At 41.3% G+C, this 21979-nt stretch overlaps 1 protein-coding gene across 1 annotated transcript in view; it reads left to right on the top strand.

Annotated features, from left to right (window-relative positions):
* Window positions 1-21979, top strand: part of LOC147722959 (dynein axonemal heavy chain 5-like) — a 1378573-nt gene that overhangs the window by 432125 nt on the left and 924469 nt on the right. The window contains exons 36-41 of the mRNA XM_086965349.1: window positions 1864-2017; window positions 3292-3558; window positions 7691-7819; window positions 7926-8141; window positions 11940-12086; window positions 15743-15915. Of these exons, the coding sequence (XP_086821475.1) occupies window positions 1864-2017; window positions 3292-3558; window positions 7691-7819; window positions 7926-8141; window positions 11940-12086; window positions 15743-15915 (1086 nt within the window). The remainder of the gene's footprint in view (window positions 1-1863; window positions 2018-3291; window positions 3559-7690; window positions 7820-7925; window positions 8142-11939; window positions 12087-15742; window positions 15916-21979) is intronic.

Raw genomic sequence — 21979 nt, 5'->3', positions numbered from 1 at the left:
AAAGGTAACTTAAGTTTAAGAAGCAGTACCCTCTCTGCCTACCCATCCGCTCTTCTAAGGGTCCTCGGCCTACTGCTTTCTTAGGCTCTGATCTCTCTCAGCGCATCTGCTCAAATCATCTACCCTTCGCCCTTCGCTCTGTTCTTGGTCTGAGCTAATCGCCTTCGCTCATCGCTGTTCGCTAACTTATCCCCGGGGTGCTGTCCCTAAAATACACAATCACAGTGTGGGTGGAACGCCCCTTGACGCCCACCACGGACTTTCCCCGATGATGTCAGCTTCTACCTTCGTCCATTGCTTCACTCTTTCGCCGTCCGTTAAGTTGACCTTTCTCTTTAGATGTCATCTTCGTCTTCTTGTTGACGACTTCAATTGACACTTTCAAATCAAGAGTCATATGAACTTTAACAAGACTTTAACTTACGACTGCTATTCTTTGACCTTCTAGGTCCTGTGAATGGTCATTCAAAAACAAGTCTCAAATTCTTAGCGCTTCCTATCACGTTCAGGCCATAAACCTTGTCCAGCGTTGTCACCTTAAATCTAACAAGTGCTAGACTTCTTGGCTCTCACGTCCACATCAAGCTATTTACGACTCCTGTAAGTCCGCTAAATTACATACATTGGACTGTGCTCCTGCTAACCCTTGGTCAGTCAGGTTAGAATCACAAATGACCTAAACCTTTCTAACATTCTTAAAACCTTCTACACAGTATAACCTTTAACACTCATTTATATATTCGTATTTAGCAAAAGTCAGTTACATATATGTGAATACATTCTATATTACATACAAACTACATAGGGTATAACTTTATATTCTCATTCGCTATATCGTGTTATACATGTTCTACGCATTTCTTCACGTTACATTTCTCCGTTTCTCCGTTCAAAGTTACACACGTACATGGATTCTACTTTGCACGTTCTACATTTCTTAAGCATTTCTACACCATCTCTACATCAGCCCACTACATATACGGGCCTTCTAAATCTAATACAGGTTCTAAAGTGAATACAGTTACATTTCCTATATTACTTTGGATTATCTCGGTTATCTATATGCTATAAGTGTCAACTTCACATTACGATATACGTTTCATTCCTACGTTATACGATGTGCTTGTAAATAAGGCCTATACATAATTTTTATTCAAATTTGCGCTCTCTCAATCACGTGTTTAGAAGTTTGATGTTATACTCTATTTTTGAGGCCGCCAGTCCTGCCTGCCTGAATGGAACACAATATTATTTTATCTAGGTAGGCAAAATATAAGCATTGCTTTATAGTGCTGCTGAACCGCATGGTCCACTGAAAAAAATGGGGAAAAATATCACGCTATTATGTTATATGTAGCATTGCAATATGGCACCTCATCGCGCATGTGCCCTGGTCGTGCACTTCCTGTAATGTAAACTTGGCAATCAAAGAGCTGTATGGTAAGCCAGCTTTCCTAAACCCCAGTCCAATGCATGCGTGGCTCGTGATAATGGCGTGTAGATGCATTTGCTGGAACAAAAAACAAGTTATCACCCTTCTCTATAAACGATTATGGCCATCTATGGCTTTGATGTCTCTTTAAATGATGAAGTATCAGCAACATTTTCTACTGATTACAGGGTACTATCAGCAGACTGCTGCTGATTTGTAATCGAAGTGCTGTCTTTTGCGGTTTCGATGTTTACTTCATGTGATAGCATGGCGGCCACCCAGTCTCTCAGGTGCCCTCTGCAGAGCATTTTATTTTTAGAGGCAATTTGGCGGAATTGAAAGAAGAGAAAATGCTCACTAGAACAGCGTTGTACTGCGTTCGCATGAGCTTTTTGACAGAAGTATGTATTTTCTCTTCTTGATTGAAATAGGTACAACGCGCCCTTTAAACCTACAATTCAGCAGTGGGTGCAGAAGCTGTCAAACACCACTGAAATCATCGAAAACTGGCTCACTGTGCAGAACCTCTGGATCTACCTTGAAGCTGTGTTTGTTGGCGGGGACATTGCAAAGCAGCTGCCTCAGGTTTGTCGTTTTAATAGTCTTAAAGAAAAACCCTGTAGTGACATCCACTGAAAACCGGTACCCAATAAAATATTGCCATGGAAACAATACAGTAAATGTGGGAGTGGGGGAGGGTGAATTGCAATGGACCGGGCATGACCTACACAGGTGTGTAAAGAGTGGGGCGAAAGTGCGAATGTGGCTTTCGGCACTTCCTTCCCAAAATAGATGGAGCAATGCGTACAAAGATAATAGCAAAACAATTGTGGAAATGGTCTCTTGGTAATGGGTTTCTTGTTAATTTAATTTATTTTAAGTTGTTTCAAGTTGAAAGGTATGATGCACCTGTAAGTATAACAAGAAATAAAGTAAAAATTGTGAGTTTTGTATGTGACTAGAGAGAGCTCCACATCGTACATGGACATGGGTCAGAAAATAGCTGCACCGCACTATTAGCAAAAGCGGCCCTGACAAAAGAGTCCTGACTTCTTTTCCACACTCTTCCTGGGGTTCACAAATAAGATGATTGCCAATGCCATCCACTCCCGGGTTACATTGGGTTTCAGCTCATCTTCGTGTACTTGACCCAGACCTGAAGGAGCTGAAATAGAATTCAAAGCACATCCATCCTGCTACTTGTGGAATGTTGTCAGAAAATCCGATTGAAAGATGATACGATTTTTTAACTCCTTTTTTTTTTAGAAAGCCCACATTGGACCAAAGCAAGAGAGGTTTACGATAGTATTATTAATATTATTCACTGCATGTGGGCAGCTACTTACAATTGTGACAATTGGAACACAACATATCATTTATGTTGCCCTCAGTTTGTGCTGGCTTTTGTGAAGGTTGTGTTTATGAAGAGGACCCTTAGGGATTTGTACTTCTCCCTCTGAGGAGTTTGGAGTGCTCAGAAGCATATCATGGTTAACTAAACTCTCTGTCGTTCAACACTAAAAGTCTCAAAATGTCTCACAACAGCCTTTGTCTGAGCATAAGTGCCACTACTGCAAGGGAAGTCTATTTGGGAGCCCTGTGTGGCTGTCATAGCAGGACAAGATGCCGCTGTAGTGTTTCTGCTGTTACTGTGATTTTTATTCCTCTATAAAGTCACATCTGCCATTGCTGAACCATGGTATTGTCGATGAAGCATGTATTTGGTACATTCATTTTGCTACACTGTTGCAAAGCTTCTTAAACTTTTAGCTTAAGAACATTTTATCAATGCCATGTGTGATACTGAACTGTGTTTTGAAGGAGAGTCCACACTGTAACCTTGATTGACCATCTTGCAGGAGGCCAAAAGGTTTCAGAACATTGATAAGTCCTGGCAGAAGATTATACAGAGAGCTCACGAGAACCCAAACATTGTCCAGTGCTGCGTTGGAGATGAGACCATGGCGCAGCTGCTACCACACTTGTTGGAACAGCTGGAGATGTGCCAGAAATCATTGACCGGCTATCTGGAAAAGAAGCGCTTGGTGTTCCCTAGATTTTTCTTTGTCTCTGATCCAGCTCTATTGGAAATCCTGGGCCAGGCATCAGATTCACACACCATTCAGGTATGCAGTGCTTTTACAAACAATGTATATTTTAACACAGACTATATACTTGTCTGTGCTCCACAGATACTCTGCCTCCAGGAGTGAAACAAAGAATCATATGATTTATGCAGGGTACCCTTGATGCTACGTTTCCTCTAATTGTACCAAAAAGGTTCAAATATAGTCTGTCATCCTATATTGATTTGTCGCTCCAATCCGATTCATGCTCCTTTGACCTTTAGAACTTGTCTCTTTTGAGTGAAAGATGTATTGAAGCAGTCCTTGGGTTGGGAATGCCAGCTGCGCTGGTCGAGAAAAACAAGCAGTCTGTTTACATTTTCATCTTGAGTGGAGTTTAGCTCTTGAATATTAAATGTAATTATTTATTTATTTATAAAGTATGCTTTTTCGATTTAATTTTGTTGGCTTTAACTGCTTTGAGTGTGTTTTTTTTCATTGATTTGTCCTCCTATGACACAGAAGTGTTAATTAAAAATAAAATAAAACGATGATGTCCAAAATCAAGCCATTAATTTTGAAAAATATGCTCCTAGTTAAAAAAAAACATTTTCATTTCGACGGAGATAAAAAAAGACCCAAAACACCAATTTAGTGTAAAACAACCTGATAATACAAGTAAATACTTAACCAGCGTAAAACAACATAAAATGGACAATTTTGCACAGATTGCATCAACTGTGTCAACTAGTGCAGTTCATGTGAATCCTCTGCAAACCATGTAAATAACATACTCTGGCTGCCCATGGTAGCTAAAGGTTACAGTTTTATAGTTGGATGCAACTCAGCTCCCACATTGCTCAATCTAAGCATTTCACAGAGATGTGCTCCTTTCATTGGGAAACCCTTAGCTCTCCTTTTGTAGCAGGCTTCAGCATTAAGCCATATTACTATCTCCCCCAGAAAGCATGTGATCACCTCACTAGCCAAGTAAACAGAAATAAAAAGACATATACATATACATAAAAGAATGAATAAAATGGACAATGGAGTCAGACGTAATGGAAAAAGGAAAAATGCCCCTTTGAAAAAAATGAGAAAAGGAATTATGTTAAACTTTGATGGAAAGTAGTAAAGTATCGAAGAATGTCTAAATGTCTTCTGGAGTTGCAACTTGGACTTAGGCATATCAAGTTGTCAACCCCCAAGTGTACATGGTCTGATTGAATATGCTGGTTGGGCCCAGTAAATATTCCTTCTTCCCATTTAGACATATTTTGGAGCCAGATACACCCATCCAAGTGGGCTTGACTTCATGGGAGATTAGGATGAATTACTTTCGCACTAAAAGAAAGAGCAACATTAGGTAGTGGCGCTACTAAATGAGATTGCACATCACCTGGATGTGTTCTCCTGTTTTATTCTGATCTGGAACCCAAAAGTATTGAACATATGGTATTTAAATCAGGGACATGTCCTATAAGTCAAAGCTTTTAAGCAAAATGCACTTCGTGAAGCACTCTTCTATGCTGGCTTCACACAGATGGTCTCAGAATTTGTACTCTTATTGTTACCATTTACATGGCATTGCACCCCAATATGTTTATATCTTACACCTCATCAACAAAACAGTCAACAAATATCCTGTATAGTGCTTAGCAAACTTCATTCATCACTGGACAGTTCTCCTCTTCCATTATCACTCGCTCTCAAGGGGTATGATCCCTCAGCAAGTTTCCCACCACAAGGTTTGTCCAAACAAACATGTGGACCTGTTCAGGAAACTGGCTCACCTACGTTCTTGGCATTGGGACTTGTGACACAACAATTCAAACAGGGCTGTTAAAATGTCTGTGTGGATCTTGCTGGAATTCTACTTGTCATGGCAAGCATGGCAGCTGTCAAACCTTTTACCTTCCTAGGTAGTTCAGAAGAGTCGATGAATTAAGCACAGGTTATTAAAAGAATCAATTTGCTTGCTTAACCCCTTCGCTGCTGATGACGAGCTCAGCTCGTCATCAGCCACGGGTGGCGTGTGCTGATGACGAGCTGAGCTCGTCATGTAACGCGGTATTTTTAAAAATGCCGCACAGTGCAAAAATCACTGCAGCAGCGATGCGGTTAAAACGTTTTCACGCCTCACAGTCTTCCGCCTTTTCCAACACCATGATCTATTCTCTGTGCCCTCTGGCACAGAGGTTCCCCTCAGAGCCACCTTGAATCAAAATCCAACTCCACCTAGTTAACAAATGACTGCACATCAATCTCAGATTACTTCCCATGTATTTTAGGGGACCCATTGAAACCTGGACCAGATGCTGGCTCAAGTGTGATCATTAGAGGTGAAAGTGATGAATATTGCTCTAGTTACTTGATTTAATTTTGATACTGATCACAGTCTCAAAGTTTCAAATATAGAATGAGTTTATATTTAACATTTTGAGATGTTTCTGGATCATATCTGAAAGGGTCAGCTCTTCCTCTATGGTGGTTGAAAATATTTTGTAATGTTGGGATAAATATCTAGCTGCCAATTAAGTAAGTTACTTGAGGTCAGCAAGACGGTTTTCTGAAACATTTACCATTATGTTACGGGAAAGTAATTGAAATATTGTATTAATCTCCAGTGGCCACTCGAGGTTTGTCAGCTAAGTGACGGCAGTTTCATTGTAGCGAGAGGAGACTACACATGCACATCTTTTTGTCAGAACACATGAAGCTGAGCCAGTTTATTAAATCCCAGTTCACAACAAAAGTTGAAATTTTAGAATTTCAAAACTTAAAATATCCAGGAAAAACAAAGAGACATGTGGAATTTCTTATGGGCGATAGATGGGACATCCATGAAGGGGTGATTCTGAGAAATGGGAAATCCATAGTTGTCTTTTAACGATTGAATGGAAATATTATGTAAGATCAAAATTGCAGCGAGCGGGCAATAGATTAAAACAAAAGCACCCCTTGCTTTGAATCCTATTTAGATGCCATTTTGCATTGGAACTAAAAATCCTGTACATCAATTTACTTTTCTAATTTTCCAAATATCTTGTGCTAGTAACTCGGGTTAATTTGAAATAATGCTCTGAAGAATGGTTATGTTTTCTCTTGTGATATCAACTCTTTAGACATAAGTACATATTTTCTTTTTCTATATCCACAGTGCAGAAGGTCAGGACCAGTTTGATTCAAATCTGTACTAATGTCTTTTAATGTATGAATCTGCAATCCAATGACATTCTTTGTCACTCCGCTGAACCTAACACTTTACAACAGCTATAGCTCCTCTTTGCAGCACTCCTGTAGAATATTCAGGGCACCACAGTCTTTCTCCACTCCATGGCTACTGCTATGTGCCTTGATAAAGATGATGAAAATTACAAGCCAATTATGCCTTCTTGGCTTTAATGACGTATGATATTAACTCTTATATTTTTTAAAGTATTGCATTGTTTTGCAAAAGATTTTGTCTAATTCAGCGAACTGATCTTTTAATGACATGAAATTTAAGAAAGGACCCAAAGTTGTTACAATAATACTCTGACATAATTAAGAAAATGACGACAGAAACGGCCTGATTCACAAAGGTAAACTTTGCAATTTTTTGCTATTCACAAAGAGATTTATTAGTAGTATTTTTACGAATATGGTGTCTCCAACATTAAGGACCTATAATTGTATGTGCGGAAACTCCTTACTTGTAAACTACTACTCGTAAATTCCTTTGTGAATAGCAAACAATCGTAAACTTACACAACAGTGTAAGTTTGCCTTTGTGAATCAGGCCCAACCGGTTTAGAAGTTGACACATCTGGGTGGCGACAGCCCGAATTTCCCTCCCAACTTTTCATCCCATCACCAGTGCCTTTCTTCATGATCACTTAGTAAAGGTGACCCCACTTTTCTCTGTTCGCTAATGTCAGTGTTTGGCCTACCATAAATGTATATGCTGGAATACAGTGCACTTCAATGAGCCTTATGGAGGACTGGATTTTATCTGGATCTGTTCCTTGACTGAACGTTCTTGTCTTGCCGGGATCCCAAATGAATGTGTAATATTGTTTTAGGTCTCATACAATTGCCCCAGTGTTGTTATCGTTTACTTGTATCCAGGCATCTAAACAGTGCTTTCCTGTACAGATACCCACCTTCTTGTTCCAGTTGTGCCTAAAACTATGTCCTTGATTCATTTCAGGCTCATCTGCTCAGTCTGTTTGACAATGTTAACAAGGTCGGCTTCCACGAGAAGAACTACGACCAAATTCTGCACTTTGAGTCTCAAGAAGGAGAAAAGGTCAACCTTATCGAGACCGTCAACGCTCAGGTAAGTCAGGATATGCTTCCAGGAGTCATTTCTTCATGCGGAGGCTGCAGAAGGGTTGGGAACTGTGATGTGCTTGTCTGAGAAAATACCCTGTTTATCTTACCAGGGCAATGTGGAGCTGTGGCTAGGGCTCCTGCTGAACGGGGTTAAGAAGACACTACACACAATCATCAGACAAGCCTCCTTGGCCATCAGCGACTCGGGGTTCAAACTGTACGACTTCCAGGCCATGTTTCCTGCTCAGATTGGCCTGCTGGGAATTCAGATGATTTGGACCAGGGACGCTGAGGAAGCCCTAAACATTGCCAAAACCGATAAAAAGGTAGTGTTTTAAACCATTCTCTACTATACGGTAATTTAAAATCTTTTCTGAGCTGTTTTTACTGTGTAAGGGAAACGTAATAGAAAGAAAAGTGTACACACTGTGTCACTGGTACAATCTTGGAATAGATGCAACGAGGGCAGCAGTTAATCCAGCACACTTTGCTTGCTGTAGTGACAAATTGGTTCCAGTGTGTTTTTTTAAATTTTTTTTATTTCTGTCTCGTGGCAGTTTTTTTTTCTCCCGATTTCAAAGTATTTTATTGAAAATAATTTAATTTAATTTATTTCCAGTGTGTTCTTTTTATCTTTGGTTCTGGCTTCATGTCCTGAACAATGGAATTCTTGCATCCTTAACACCCAGGAGAGCTTGGTCTTTCTTTGTCTTGCCGGTTTTGTATGTTTCATGCTGTGGAGTGCCATAGTATACATTGGAGGAATCTGCATTTTTCATGTACAATCACTCCTGAACCGTCATGAAATATATGATGTGTTTGGCAATGTTGCATTAGAGCAATGCTTTTATAGTTTTATTGAACTTGAATGATAGAGCCCCGATTAAGAGTTTGATACTTTTTGAATTAATCTGATTGAGTATGTAAAGGGTTTTGAAATGTATGTAGGTGTTGATGAGTTCACTCTAATTTTATTTTATTTGTTTATGTGGTGTTGCAAAAACAATATTAAACTAACAGCATACAAATTAACTACAAAACACTGGATGCACATAGATGCATTACTCATCCGATACAGTGTGACCCAATTAAAAATTTCCAATTGGAAATCCAATGGAGAAAAAATAATACCAATGTCATTATTGTGCTGGGTCATAACGCCTGCGACTGTTCCTGTACCTTGCCTATGAGCAGCATGTATGTGCAGTTGGATATCAAGTATGTACCAGTGTATAAGGCACCAAAACAAAACCATATCTGCGTTTCCCCAGCTTGTAAGACACAATATTCAGAGGTGCATCTGCTTCTCACTATCCTGTAAATTATCACAGTTATTCCCGTAATGCTTCTGAATGTAAAGGGCAATAGTCAGGCCGGTCCCACATTGTCCCAGTAAATGAAGAAAAAATGACATGCACGTAGCTACACTGCCCAGTATGTATAGTGCCTTAGACAGACCTAGTGTACCTTACATATTGAGATACAGCCCCCTGTAATGCTACATTACGTGCATCAGCACGCTCAATCAGGCTTCTAATAGTTTATAACCCCCTCCATACCTACTTATAAGACACCACTGTGTAAAGCTCCAAAGCCAGACTCACTCCCATTTTACCGCAGGAAATATGAATTATAACCACCAGGACAGATTCACATTGCCCCAAGATGTCATGTGTTGCTATATAATCCCTTCCTTCACTCTCCTGCAGTCTATCAAATAGCTATCAACTACATTGTCCACGAGCCAGACTTTTCGTGTCAAACTGTCGTAGTCCGGTGCTCTGCTCTACTTCTGATGTTCATATGTCCACATACACTTAGCCGGCTGAATTGTGAGTCGACAAGAAGGCATCTTTCAGGGGTGAGATATACAGCCCTTCCTTCCCCGAGAGCAGCCACGAGAACTCACTCAGCCTACTAGGAACTCACCCACAATCCCATTTGGCGAATCGAGCACTGTACAAAGCAAGGTTTTACTTTCTCTTCCACTCTGAGGCATTGCCAGGGTTCCCGAGGTCTGAATTTTGGAGAGGGATATCCTACCACTGCCCTCATTGGTGTGTACCCCGTACATCTATGTATGTATCCCATTGGGCAACCCAATTTGTATTTTGGTGCTTTGATGCTCTGAACTGATTCCCACCAGTAGGAAGTATACAAAATGCACAGTGCTCATTGAATGAGGTCCATTTTACACCACCATCTTCGGACTATTTCTGTAATCTGATAATATGCCAGGGCAAAGGGAAAGCTGTTGCTTTTGTTGGGAACATGTCAGTTTGCCAACTCTGCCCTGACCTCCTTCAAACATAACTCCTTACAGAGCATATCACTTTACATCTTGCCACTGTACCAGCAGAAGCATGAGTTAGCCCCAGCAAGCAGCAACTGTTTACCCCTTCTAAAATGTGAACGCAATAGCAAAATATCCCCCTCGTCCACAGTGGCAAGAATCATTGTTCTTATTATTGCTGGCCCTATATCACAAGCTGGTTGTTATTAGGCCTGGGTGAAAATTGTGTCATTTCATTTGCAGAAATGACTCAAAATGACCAGAAAAATATGCAAATTACAGGTTGCAATGCTAAATGCCGTTCTGGATCTAGCACTAATTTTCAGTGAGAAATGTATCCTTTCCTTGCATCCATTTTGGACACAGGGACACATTTCGTGCCATACAGTAGCACAAACTGGTGTGAAGCACTCGCTTGCATTCTGTTCGTGTGCATTGTTCCTGTGTCCCTCCACTAGGATTTTTACCTGAATTAAATCTCAATTATGCAATGTTGTGTTAAGGCATAATTTCGATGATTTCATGTAACAAGCATGATGTGGAATGCCAGAAATTAGTAGGGGTGGGTGGAACTTGTGGGGGTTCACACTGCAGAATTCCGCTGAGTTACATAAAAACTCTGTGAGATTCCGTAGGAGTTGTGCAGACAGAGGGAATATGGCACGTTGCGCTGATTTTTTGCATCGATAGCTTGCTCCGCACAGTAAAATCAGCGTGAACGGCACCACGCAGCACGCCAGAGGGCGCTGCTTCCTTTTGCCGCTTGAGTAGATTTTCTACTCGAGCGGCAGCTTTCTCAATGCTAATGGCCGAGACCTGCCGTGACTGCTCGCAGTTAGAAATCTCACTGGTTGGTGTTCTAGCGCCCGATAATTGTGCTAGGGCACGCACATTCTCGCTCGCCAACTTGACAGTGGCGAGCAGCGCAGTGCGTGATGCAAAATTCTGCCACATGGCGGTTGGCAGAGTTTTTCCAGAACGGTGTGTTCCAAGCGGAATGCGGAGTCAGCAATACTCCACGAACTCTGTCAGCTTTGCAGAATTTTCACCCACCCCAAGAAATTACACAAGATTAAGCCAGTTTAATGAAATTTCTTGTAGCTCTTGTTGTTATTGGATATCGTAAGGACATTTTCATGTTCTGGGATTAGGAGCAATATAATTTGCAAACCCATGCTTACCTTGTTGATAAATAGATCTTGATGGAAGTTTTAGAATATTGATAATCCACCTGGAAAACACTTTTGAGTACTTCGTGTTTGTGATGTGAATTTCACTGTGTAGACTGTGGCTTGTAAAGCTTTCTTGGTTCCTGGGTTTTGAAGGTTGTCTCTAAGACTCCGCTTGACAAACATGGGGGCATTGATAATGTTATTATCGTACACTCAAAGTGGGGTTAGATGAAAACCATTGAATAAAGCTAGGTTGCGAACATCATAAGTGCCCGCATCCCACACCACCACATCTAGTGACAAAGTATGTCAACAAATGTGCTTTTTTATTACTAACTCTTCAAATCTCAATTTTGAAAAATGCATTAACCCAAAGGTTTTCTTCCACAAACCTATTGTTGAATGTTCTTTCCATATTTCTTGTGCGTAAACAGCTTGGGGATTTGTATTTTTCACCAGAATGTCTTTTTTTTAAAGTTCAAAATCTGTTTTCTACAATTAATGAGAAACCGAAATATATATTGTAATATATTGCATGACACCTTCATGTTGGCGTTCCGATTTTCAATGACTTGTTCACATGCTGTCATTTTTTTTTAAAATCAGCAGCAATGCTTTTAGTGTACATAACTTTGCTTTCTGTGTCATCTGTTAAAAAGGTCATGCAGACAACAAATCAGAAGTTCTTGGACCTCCTAAATGATTTGATTGACATGACAACACAAGACCTTACTAAGATTGAGCGTACAAAATACGAGACTTTGATTACCATTCATGTGCATCAGAAGGATATCTTCGATGACTTGGTAAGTTCCGACAGTTTGTAAACTTTTGTTTAAAAAAGCAACGCGTTGAGGTTTTCCTTTTATACAGTGCATTTGAAGACAGAAATACACTATAAAAATGCAGGTCTGTGTCCCAGGACCCTTACAGGTCCCAGTTTCATAATATCCCAAAAATATAATGGTGACTATGCACGTAGATCAATAAAAACACAGGCATCAATGCATAAAATCAATAAACATAAATAAGTCACGTGGTGAATGGGATACCGGGGTTGTGCTGAAGGGGCTAAACATGAATGCAGCAGTGTAGCACAATGTGATGTGCACCAGAGGATAAAGTAGTTGCACATCTTGAGATCACTAGTGGCAGGCCCAGTGGCTGCTCCTCCGCTATGGTGGAGGAGCTTCGACCATCCCCCCCCCCCTCCAGCTTAAAAACTTGAAAAATAAAATGATAACGAAATAGGTTTATTATCGTTTTTATTTCAAGTTCTAATGTCCGGCCCTAGTCTTGGAGGCGGGGCCATCATGGTGGCAGTCGCAAGGGGAAGTGGTAGGCACTGCTGTCAGTGCACATGTGGGCTTGCCAAACAAACATAAGAACTGAGTTGTCTCCAACCCGAGCTGCGTTGCCGGGATGGAGACAACAGGCACCGCCTCCCAGTCTCTCTGGGAGCACAAATTCAGGGCGCTCAGGCCAATCCTGATGCTGCTTTCAAGCATAAGAGCAGCATCCGGATTGGCTGAAGGGGAGTCTGGGAGCTGCAGCGAGGACTCAGAGCATAAGAGCAGCAGTTGGCAGGTATGTTCTTTTTTCATTTATTCATGTTTTTTTGTTCGTCATCTTTCCCCCTTGCCCACACAACAGCTGAAGCATCTAAGACCTCTGAACACTGATCCTAGTCGTAGAATATCTCTGGTCCTCAACTGGGTATTAGGTTATCCAGATTTTGGCTCCCTCAGTTCGGCACTGCAATTCAGCGAAGCCAGAGATAAGCCCTCAGAAGGAAGCATTCGCTGAATCTTTGACCAAAGGGTAGCGCATAATTCCAACCGAGGGTATATGATGGTACCAAAGAACAAATTTACACAACTGTATAGCCCTCAGGAGGTTCATGAGGATGACAGTACAGAACCAGAAGGCTGCACTCCGACCAGTGTCTTAGACAATACAGTGTCCACTCTGGGATTAAGAACTACCCTATCTTCACCAATACCTGCCCCTTAATGGAAGTGAGAGACAAACACAGGGGTAGCAAGGGTGAAGAGTTCATTTAGAGGGCCCAACAGGCTGAAGTGTTGATATTAGTGTCTGAAGAGCATGGGTGATTGCCCCAGCTGTCTCTGGGCCCTCAACAACACCCAGGCTCAGCTTACCCTCTTCTAACTTGAATATTTCCAGTGAAACAAACTTGACATCGAATCTAACAGAAACACCTGGCCTTACTATAAATTCAGGTACTACTAGAGGACAGAGTTATTGTGAAGGATTGCTGTAGTTCCAATCATCCCAAGACCAGGCTAACTGAAAGACACTGATACAAAGTACTCATCAAATAGGCTGAAACATGTCGACCCATTTTTAGAGTAGTTTTATGCCATACTACTCTTTGCACTGCTTTCTTAACCCTGCCAGTGAGAGCATTCCAATAAAGACAGTTTTGTACATCTTCCTAGGCAGTTTTAATTCACCATTAGTTTATCCTTCTTTTTGTTGCGCTGCACTCTCACTACACCACAATCTTCACATATGGAATTTTAGCATCCTAGCTCCTTGATTGAACATCTATGAAAACATCTCTGAACTCCTTCCTCACAGTGAGAAAGTTGTAGCTCCCAGTAGGACTAGGATTTCCTACTGGTAGGAGGAACCCATATGATGAAGCATGTCACCCTTGGGTGAATAAGAGTTCAAGTCCTAAAGGGAAGATTTCCCTTCTTTTGGTAGTATCCATTACAATTTTGAGAGAGTTCAGACATAGATTGCACTTCCTTTTTTATGATATGGTCCTTGTGCTAAATATCTAGACCCGAGCTGGCATTGTGTTACTGAACATATTTAGGGGAAGTTCTCCTCGTGGTCTTTAAATATGATTCCCTCGGACCCCACTCCACCAATTTTGTTGTTATATATTTATAAGATGTGTCATAAACAATAGGTCCGGCCTGCGGCCATGGTCGAGAATTTAGAGAAATGCTTCCCTCAAAGATGTTTAGTGGAGGAACTGGCCGGTCAGGTTAGCCAAGTTACACACGAAGAGGTAGCTGAGGTCATTAAGAGTTTACCTCAGTGGAAGGTTGCTGCAGATGATGGGTTCCTCTCAGAATGGTACCAGACTTTTGTAGAGCATTTGAACGCCCGATGACACAGCCTTTTAATATAGATTTTATCAGGTGGCAGATTTTCCCTCTTTTTTTGAGAGGCTATATTTCTTGGTTTTTAAAGAAAGAGAAGGATCCTACCAACTTGAAATCTTTTTTGTCTATAACATTTCTCAATATAGATTTCAAAATTCTGGCCAAATTAATCACTGCAAGGTTGGCTTTGCTGCTACCCCAAATTTTATGTAGGGACCAAAATGGCTTTATGCTCAGACCACAGCGCAATGCTAATACCCACTTTATTGTTAAAGCCATCAATTATGTTTCAAGGAATAACATCCCATCAGCTTTCATCTTCATAAATTGAGAAAAAGCTTTTTATGTGACCTCCTTGTTTTTTTTGTTCACAGTACTGGGTAAAGTGGGACTTCCAAGCCAGTTAATAAGTACCTTGAGAAATTTTACAAAGGCATCAATGCCTCCTCTTATAATCAATGGTTAAAGCATAAAGTGGTTGCAAATCTCCAGGGGTACCAGACAAGGGTGTCCTTTGTCAGCCCTATTATTCACTTTTTATATTGAGCGTTGGCAATAGGTATTAGAGCTGCCCTGTAGATAGAGGCTATTGCCTCAAGTGCGCCCAAACCCAAACTCCTTACAAATGACCGCTTAGTAAATATGTCTTCCAAGCCCCAATCAATCAGGAACCTGTTCAAAACAAATAACTACTTTGCTGAAGTAGGGAGGATATAATGTCAATGAATCAAAGACTGAGCTTCTATTATTTAATTTCTCCTCAGAGACTCTTCCCGGTACCTGGCTGTCACCTGTTATTACAATATTCCCAAGCAATATCTGTGGAAATGGTTTTTGGAAGAACTAGATGACCTTTATAGATAAAATATATATCAACTAATCCCAAAATCCGATCACTTTTAAAATACCTGAGCTTGCTTGCCCATTTCCATAACAGGTAGAGATGAAAGTATCAAAACAAAGACACTCCTACTAGTGGCCTTACAATTCTCCTCACTGCTGACTGGGATTCCTGAAAGGTTTATCATGGCAATGGAAGACTTGATTAGCTAATTTCTTTCGAACAATCAATCCATCCATATTAGTGTTGAAAAAGTAAGACCTGGCTAAAGATAAAGGAGGGCTGTCTGTCCCAAATATGTGATATTACTACCATGCTCATTTTTAAATTCTTATTACAAGGCTGTTGAAATTAGGATATATAATGTTGCTATTCTCCCATTAAACTACAGCCAGTCCGCAACCCCAAGTTGGTATGGCATAGAATCTTGTGCATGGACTCCATGCGTCTTGTTGATTGTGTCATTTTGTTGTTACAGGTCCGAATGAATGTTAAGTCCTCATCTGATTTTGAATGGCAAAAGCAATCACGGTTTTATTTCATTGAAGACACAGACAAATGCATCATACAAATCACAGATGTGGAGTTCAGCTACTGCAATGAATACTTGGGCTGCACAGATAGGCTTGTCATCACTCCACTGACTGACAGGTAATTGACTGATCAGCAGGTTATCCAAAAAGTAAGACTTATTTTACCAGTAAGAATGTACTAGCTTCTTCTGAGGGATGGTAAGTTTGCCAGTGGGATTGAGATGCTGTTATACACATCAATGCATGCCTCAAGGCTACAACTTGAACCTTCAGGCGTCATCTACAAACCTGTTATATTTGTTGCTTCTAAACAAAATATTGCAGTGGTATTCAAGTCCTCTGCCTCACACATTTGAAATTTGCCCTGTTAAGTTTCTGAAAATGCTTTGAAATCTAGCATCTTTGTTCTCGGCCTTGTGCACTAAGTTGGAAACCAAACAACATTTATATTCTTTGCTCATTACTCCTAAAGTGTATGCGTCTTACTACACCGTTAATCCCTCTTAAACAGTGACTGTGACACCATCTGTCCAACCATTGTTTTGCACACATTCCCCACATTTTTGAAGCACCACTAGAGGCACACTGTTCACAAACTTGATGGCAGTTTAAAGAACCTTAATTATTAAACAAGCTTTAAAACTAGCTTTTCACTAACATAAGAAGGTTTGATACATGTTGGTACTAGCATGGGAGGCTAGTACTGCTCTCTCGGACACCGGGCCAGTATGTTTAGTTTGGCACATTTCACAAAAAATTGTAGTTCGAAGTCTGTAACATGAAAGAAAGTACACATAACTTACAATTTCTCCAACCAACAGTTCACTTAGAATTGATTTTAAATCCTCACTAGGCTAGCATTATATGTTTGTGAATTTTGAATACAGATAATCACAATCTCTGGACTCCTTTGAAAAGAAAGAACATTTGAAATCTCAAAGAGTAGTTGTCTAACAAAATGAATAAAAAATGGGTACGATGTTGACACTTTTAAGACAACACATATTCCTTTCCTTACATGTTTTAATTCCCTTTAAAACACAATATCTGTTGAAGGGATTATTTTCTTTCAGACAGGAGCACTTACTCTTTACCTGTAATATCTCAGCCTCACCCTTAGAGCTGTATCCCCTTCCTCTCTTCGCCTCTTCCCTTCTGCACTACCCATTTTAAATCACCCATTGTAAACAATGCTGTGTTACTTTTTGCTCCATTTAGTTCATATACAATTACCAGGAAACTCCTGGGGTAGGAAAGTTCCTGGAATTTCAGGGACAAGGGCGTTTTGGACTTTTTCCTCAATAACTGTATTTCTAATTGAAAAATGTATTTTGGGGGCAGGGCTACCTTCTCTGGATAAAAAGCCGAGGCCTTAGTGATGTATATTTTGACCGTGGTTCCACTAGCTCCAGAGGATACCGACTGCTCAATTCACACCTCAGGCTTATGTTAAGGACTCAGTAATGTCATGTTCTACTATGCCTTCTTAATCTGTGGCTGCAGTTCTTCTAAAGATAGTGAATTGGTATCCAAATCTTACCCTTGCGTACAAACAATATTACATAGATTCTCTCCTACACTTCTCTGAACAGAGGCCGTTGGGACTTCTTTACAGAACAAAAACACAGCATTTATAGGTGACAAGTTAGTGTAACGTTCAAATTAGCGATTGTTCTCACTCTAAGATGAAAAGATGTTGTTACAAGGTTAAGGCCTACCACCCCAATGGCCAAGCATTTCGTGTAGATGGATGAGTTTATTGATTTCCCCATCATTGAGCCGGTAGCAGTCATAATGTCTGATTATCCAACATAATCTGTAAAGCCAGTGACAACAAAGTACTCATAACCACACTTGCATAGCCTTCTTCTTCTCCAATTGACTAATCAATATTTCTCATAAAGTTATAATAATTTATTTGCGCACCGGCAGATAGTTTGTCATAGAGGAACTGTGAGATCACTTTCTACTCTTATATCATATCACAGAGAACAGTCCAGGAAACTCAAGGTGCAGTGCAGGCCTATCAGCACCTGTCACTCTACAGGACTTAGCAAATTTATGGCAGTATCTCAACCTGAAAAAATCAGTGCAACCAGGTAATTGACTTTGCTTAGTGGATATAAAGTCAACATTTCTCATGCAGTCTCTTGACAGGAGCTTAGATGCACTTTAGATTTATGTTGGTGTGGGCGGAGGGGGGAATTACCAAAGCACAACTGAAAAAGGACCTAAAAAATACTCACCTCTTTATTTTTAAATTTACACAGATCGGCAACAGTGGCCTCACAGGAACGTCAAGTCATTTGTTGTGTTTTCTTCTGTCTGTTGGACTTGACAGCCTCAGAGGGGTCTTCCCCAAACGTTTTGCTTACCTCCGCCCATATGCTGACCTTGTTTCTGATGCTTTTAGGACACTGCTGACCTGCTGACCAGTGCTAAAATGCTTGTGCTCTTTCCCCTAAACATGGTAACATTGGCTTAAATCCTGATCAGCATATTTAATTTACATATAGGTCTCTAGTAGAGTGCAGTACTTGTGCATAGGCCTGTAAATTGAATGCTAATAGCGGACCTGCAGCACTCATTGTGCCATTGTAGAAGAGGTGTGGAGGAGCGGCCAGGGCGACTGACTCCAAAACCCGGGGGCTCATGGTTCAATCCCTGGGGCCGGAGGCAGATCAGTCCAGCACCATGTGACTCTGGGCAATAACTTGCTTATTCTTCCCGACGGCCCCCAGCACCTTGACACCTTCGGGTAATTGGAAGGGGTTGGAGCACACTGCTGCCCTCCCAGCACAGTTCGCCCCTTAGCATTATGGTAAATGCAGTTTGTAGTGCATGCTTACTTGGTATTTTCCTGAAGTGTTCCACCAAAGTTGGTGCAGGTTAGTGCTGCTGTTCATCTCTAAACACATGTGTTTTTGGATTTTACCCTTCATCAGTAGAGAAACAAAAAACGATTTTCATTTGGGGTGGCTGAGCAGGCTGCCACAATTCTTACAGGTCTCAGTACCTCTCACATTCGCACAGGTGCATCTCCACAAGCTCGTCAGCTCAATGGCTCAATGGAGCCTTTTCTAACAGGAAGGGGTGGGAGCACACTGCTGACCTCCCTGCACAGTTTGCCTCTTAGCATTATAGTAAATGCAGTTTGTAGTGCATGCTTACTTGGTATTTTGCTGGAGTGTTCCACCAAAGTTGGTGCAGGTTAGTGCTGCTGTACATCTCTAGACACATGTGTTTCTGGATTTTATCATTCATCAGTAGAGATAAACAAAAAAAAATGATGTTCATCTGGGGTGGCTGAGCAGGCTGACACAATTCTTACAGGTCTCAGTACCTCTCACAGGCGCACAGGTGCATCTCCACAAGCTCGTCAGCTCAATGGCTCAAGGAAGCCTTTTCAAACAGGAAGGGGTGGGAGCACACTGCTGACCTCCCAGCACAGTTCGCCCCTTAGCATTTTGGTAAATGCAGTTCGGATAATTGTTCGTGCTTTACAAATGCCGGACATTTATAGTTACCCACTAAAATAGCCCTCTAACCATGATTCAGGCTGGTCATTGCAGAGCCTGTATGTGCAGTTTTACACTGCCACTACGAACTAGCAAGTCAATCCTTTTGCCAGGCCTAAACCTTCCCTTTTTATACATATAAATCATCCTAAGGTAGTCCCTGTCTAAACCATAGGGCAGGGTGCAATGCATTTAAAAGGCAGGACATGTCCTTTTAGTTTTTAGATATCTTGGTAGTGAAAAACTCCCAATTTCGTTTTCCACTACTGCAAGGCCTTTTTCTCCCATTTGATAAAACCATGATTACCTTATTACATCTTTTAAGTGTAGTTCACAATTTTGAAAACATAGATTTTTCAAGTTTGGTGTCACTGGATTCTCAATTTAAAATCACATCTTATGGTGAAGTTGGATTTTAAATTACAGTTTAGCAAATTAACTTTTAGAAAGTTGCCATTTACTTACTTTATCCATTGGGTGCCTCCATTATGTCTCTTTCCAGTCTCGGTTGGGTGACAGCTGGGCTTTGTGTATTCCCTCTAGACAGCAACACACAAAGGGAGCTTAGGTGTATCTTGATGTACCTTCCTGGGAGATGCGAGGTAGGAGCTGGGCAGAGCCTCACACTTACACCTGAATAGGCTGTGTCCTCACTTCCTGTAGTGAGTTTGGAGTAAGGGCATGAACCTAGGACTGCTGTACACTTCAAAGCTTTCTTTGAAGTCTCCTCCACTCGAAGGCACAGCTGAGTATTAGTACTGCACCCCTGACACTATGCCTTTAGTACACTCTGGTCCTGTGGCCACTCTGCCAGAAAGAGGAACTGCTATACTGCTAGAAGGACTGCCACTTTGCTGGACTGCCATGTTCCCGAACTGCTGCTTTGCTGGACTCTTGCCTTGCTGTGCTCTTGCCTTGCTGAGCTGCCCTGCTGCCTGCCTGCATCACTTGAACCCCGAGTGACTAAAATGGCTTGCTGGCTGGCCTCCTGGTAAAGTCTCAGGGACATCAAAGACTTCAACTCATCCTGTTACAATACCTGGACTTTGTTTGCTGCAAGTATTGCCCTGCCAATTGGTGCAAACCCAGTCCTGGGCCCTTGGGGTTATAAAGTTCTCCTTATTGTAGTAAGGATAGATGCAGTAAGGATAGATGCAGGGCTACAGGGCTTTAAATAGGGAAAGGTATTAGGTTACAAGTAGGGGACGAGCTACTAGGGTATATGGAGTCGAGATATTAGTGTAGAGCTATGGGTACAGGTAATAGGTTAAAGAGAGGGGTAGAGTAAATTAGATATAGTCAAGGGTTCAGATACTATTTTTTTTTATATATTTTTTTTATACAGTCATGCCTTTACATACCATTGTATAGGACAAATCACAATTTCCGTATACATTGGAGCAATAGACAGCATGGTAAACATAATTCCCACAATAGTAATCCCAATGTAGGAGCCGTGTCACAGGAGCACACCCAGCATTGCCTGCACACAACTTGGTTATATTTACAAGCAAAGGCATATTTCCCAGTCATATCCGATTACATTCAGTTCCAGTAGTACCCATTCTAAGTTAGTTTGTCATGTCTTACAACCACTGCTTTCAGTATTACCAGCCAACGAAAATCTAAAACAGAAAAAACATCAAAACTTACCAACCATCCCACCCCTTCCCACCCCCCTGAGGCTCAACTTAGAAAGGAAAAAGTACATTATCATATTCTCAGTCCAGTACTACCCATTCTCTTTTCGGTGCATAGAAATAGTTTTCTGATGGCCCATGTCAATCTCCCTGTCTCGGGCCCGGAGCCCCAGCCCCACCGTTCCACCTCTTGGTACAGGCCACCTTAGAATGCACATTAGGTACAGTAATCTGTTATGTCCAAGGCACGAAGCTCCTCCAACAGCAAGTTCCAGTCCATTGATATGGGTGTCTTGCGCAGGCCACCGTGCTCCTCCCTTTTCAATTCCACTCCCTCAGCTCTGGCCCATTTCAGTAACTCATCATACCAAGCTTTTAACGCTGGTGGCCTGGTTGCCTTCCAGTACATGGTGACATTTTGTTTAGCCAGTATTAGCGCCAAGTTATTAAACTTAGTTACCGGACTACCCTTCTTCCCTTTAAGGGTTCAGATACTAAAGTTTCAGTGTGTGCAGAGGTATACTATTGTACAGGCTGTGGTAGAGGTACTAAGTCATTAGTAGCAGTGAATGTACTAAGCAGGCCCGTCTTAAGCGCTGGTGGCACCCAGTGCAACAATGTTTGTTGGCGCCACTCAATGACCACCTCCGCCACAGATTCCCTCACTATCACCCTTTAACAGTGGCCCTCAAGTCTCCATAACCTCTCTCTCTCAGATGCATTTAATTAGTTTTATAGTGCCACTCATACCAGTGTAGGGTGTCAGAGCACTTTACATCACACACACTACACAGCGACAATCAATCATACGTGCGGAAATCAGTATATAAAAAATGTTGCAGAGGACTAGACTGCAAGATGTAGGAGTCACATGTCATCCACACTGGTAGGCAGGATAGTTGAAGAGTGCTTGGTTTGGAGAAGCACAAACTCAGAATTTAACATAGAACACCATGGTTGTGGTTTTTCTTTAATTATCTGAATTGATTTCTATCCCTTTTCACAAGATTAGGTTATGAAAAGA

Source organism: Lissotriton vulgaris, chromosome 4_1 (assembly GCF_964263255.1).
Source record: "Lissotriton vulgaris chromosome 4_1, aLisVul1.2, whole genome shotgun sequence".
Taxonomy (NCBI): Eukaryota; Metazoa; Chordata; class Amphibia; order Caudata; family Salamandridae; genus Lissotriton; species Lissotriton vulgaris.
Note: the sequence above shows the minus strand (reverse complement) of the source record. Positions and strands in the feature narration are given on the sequence as shown.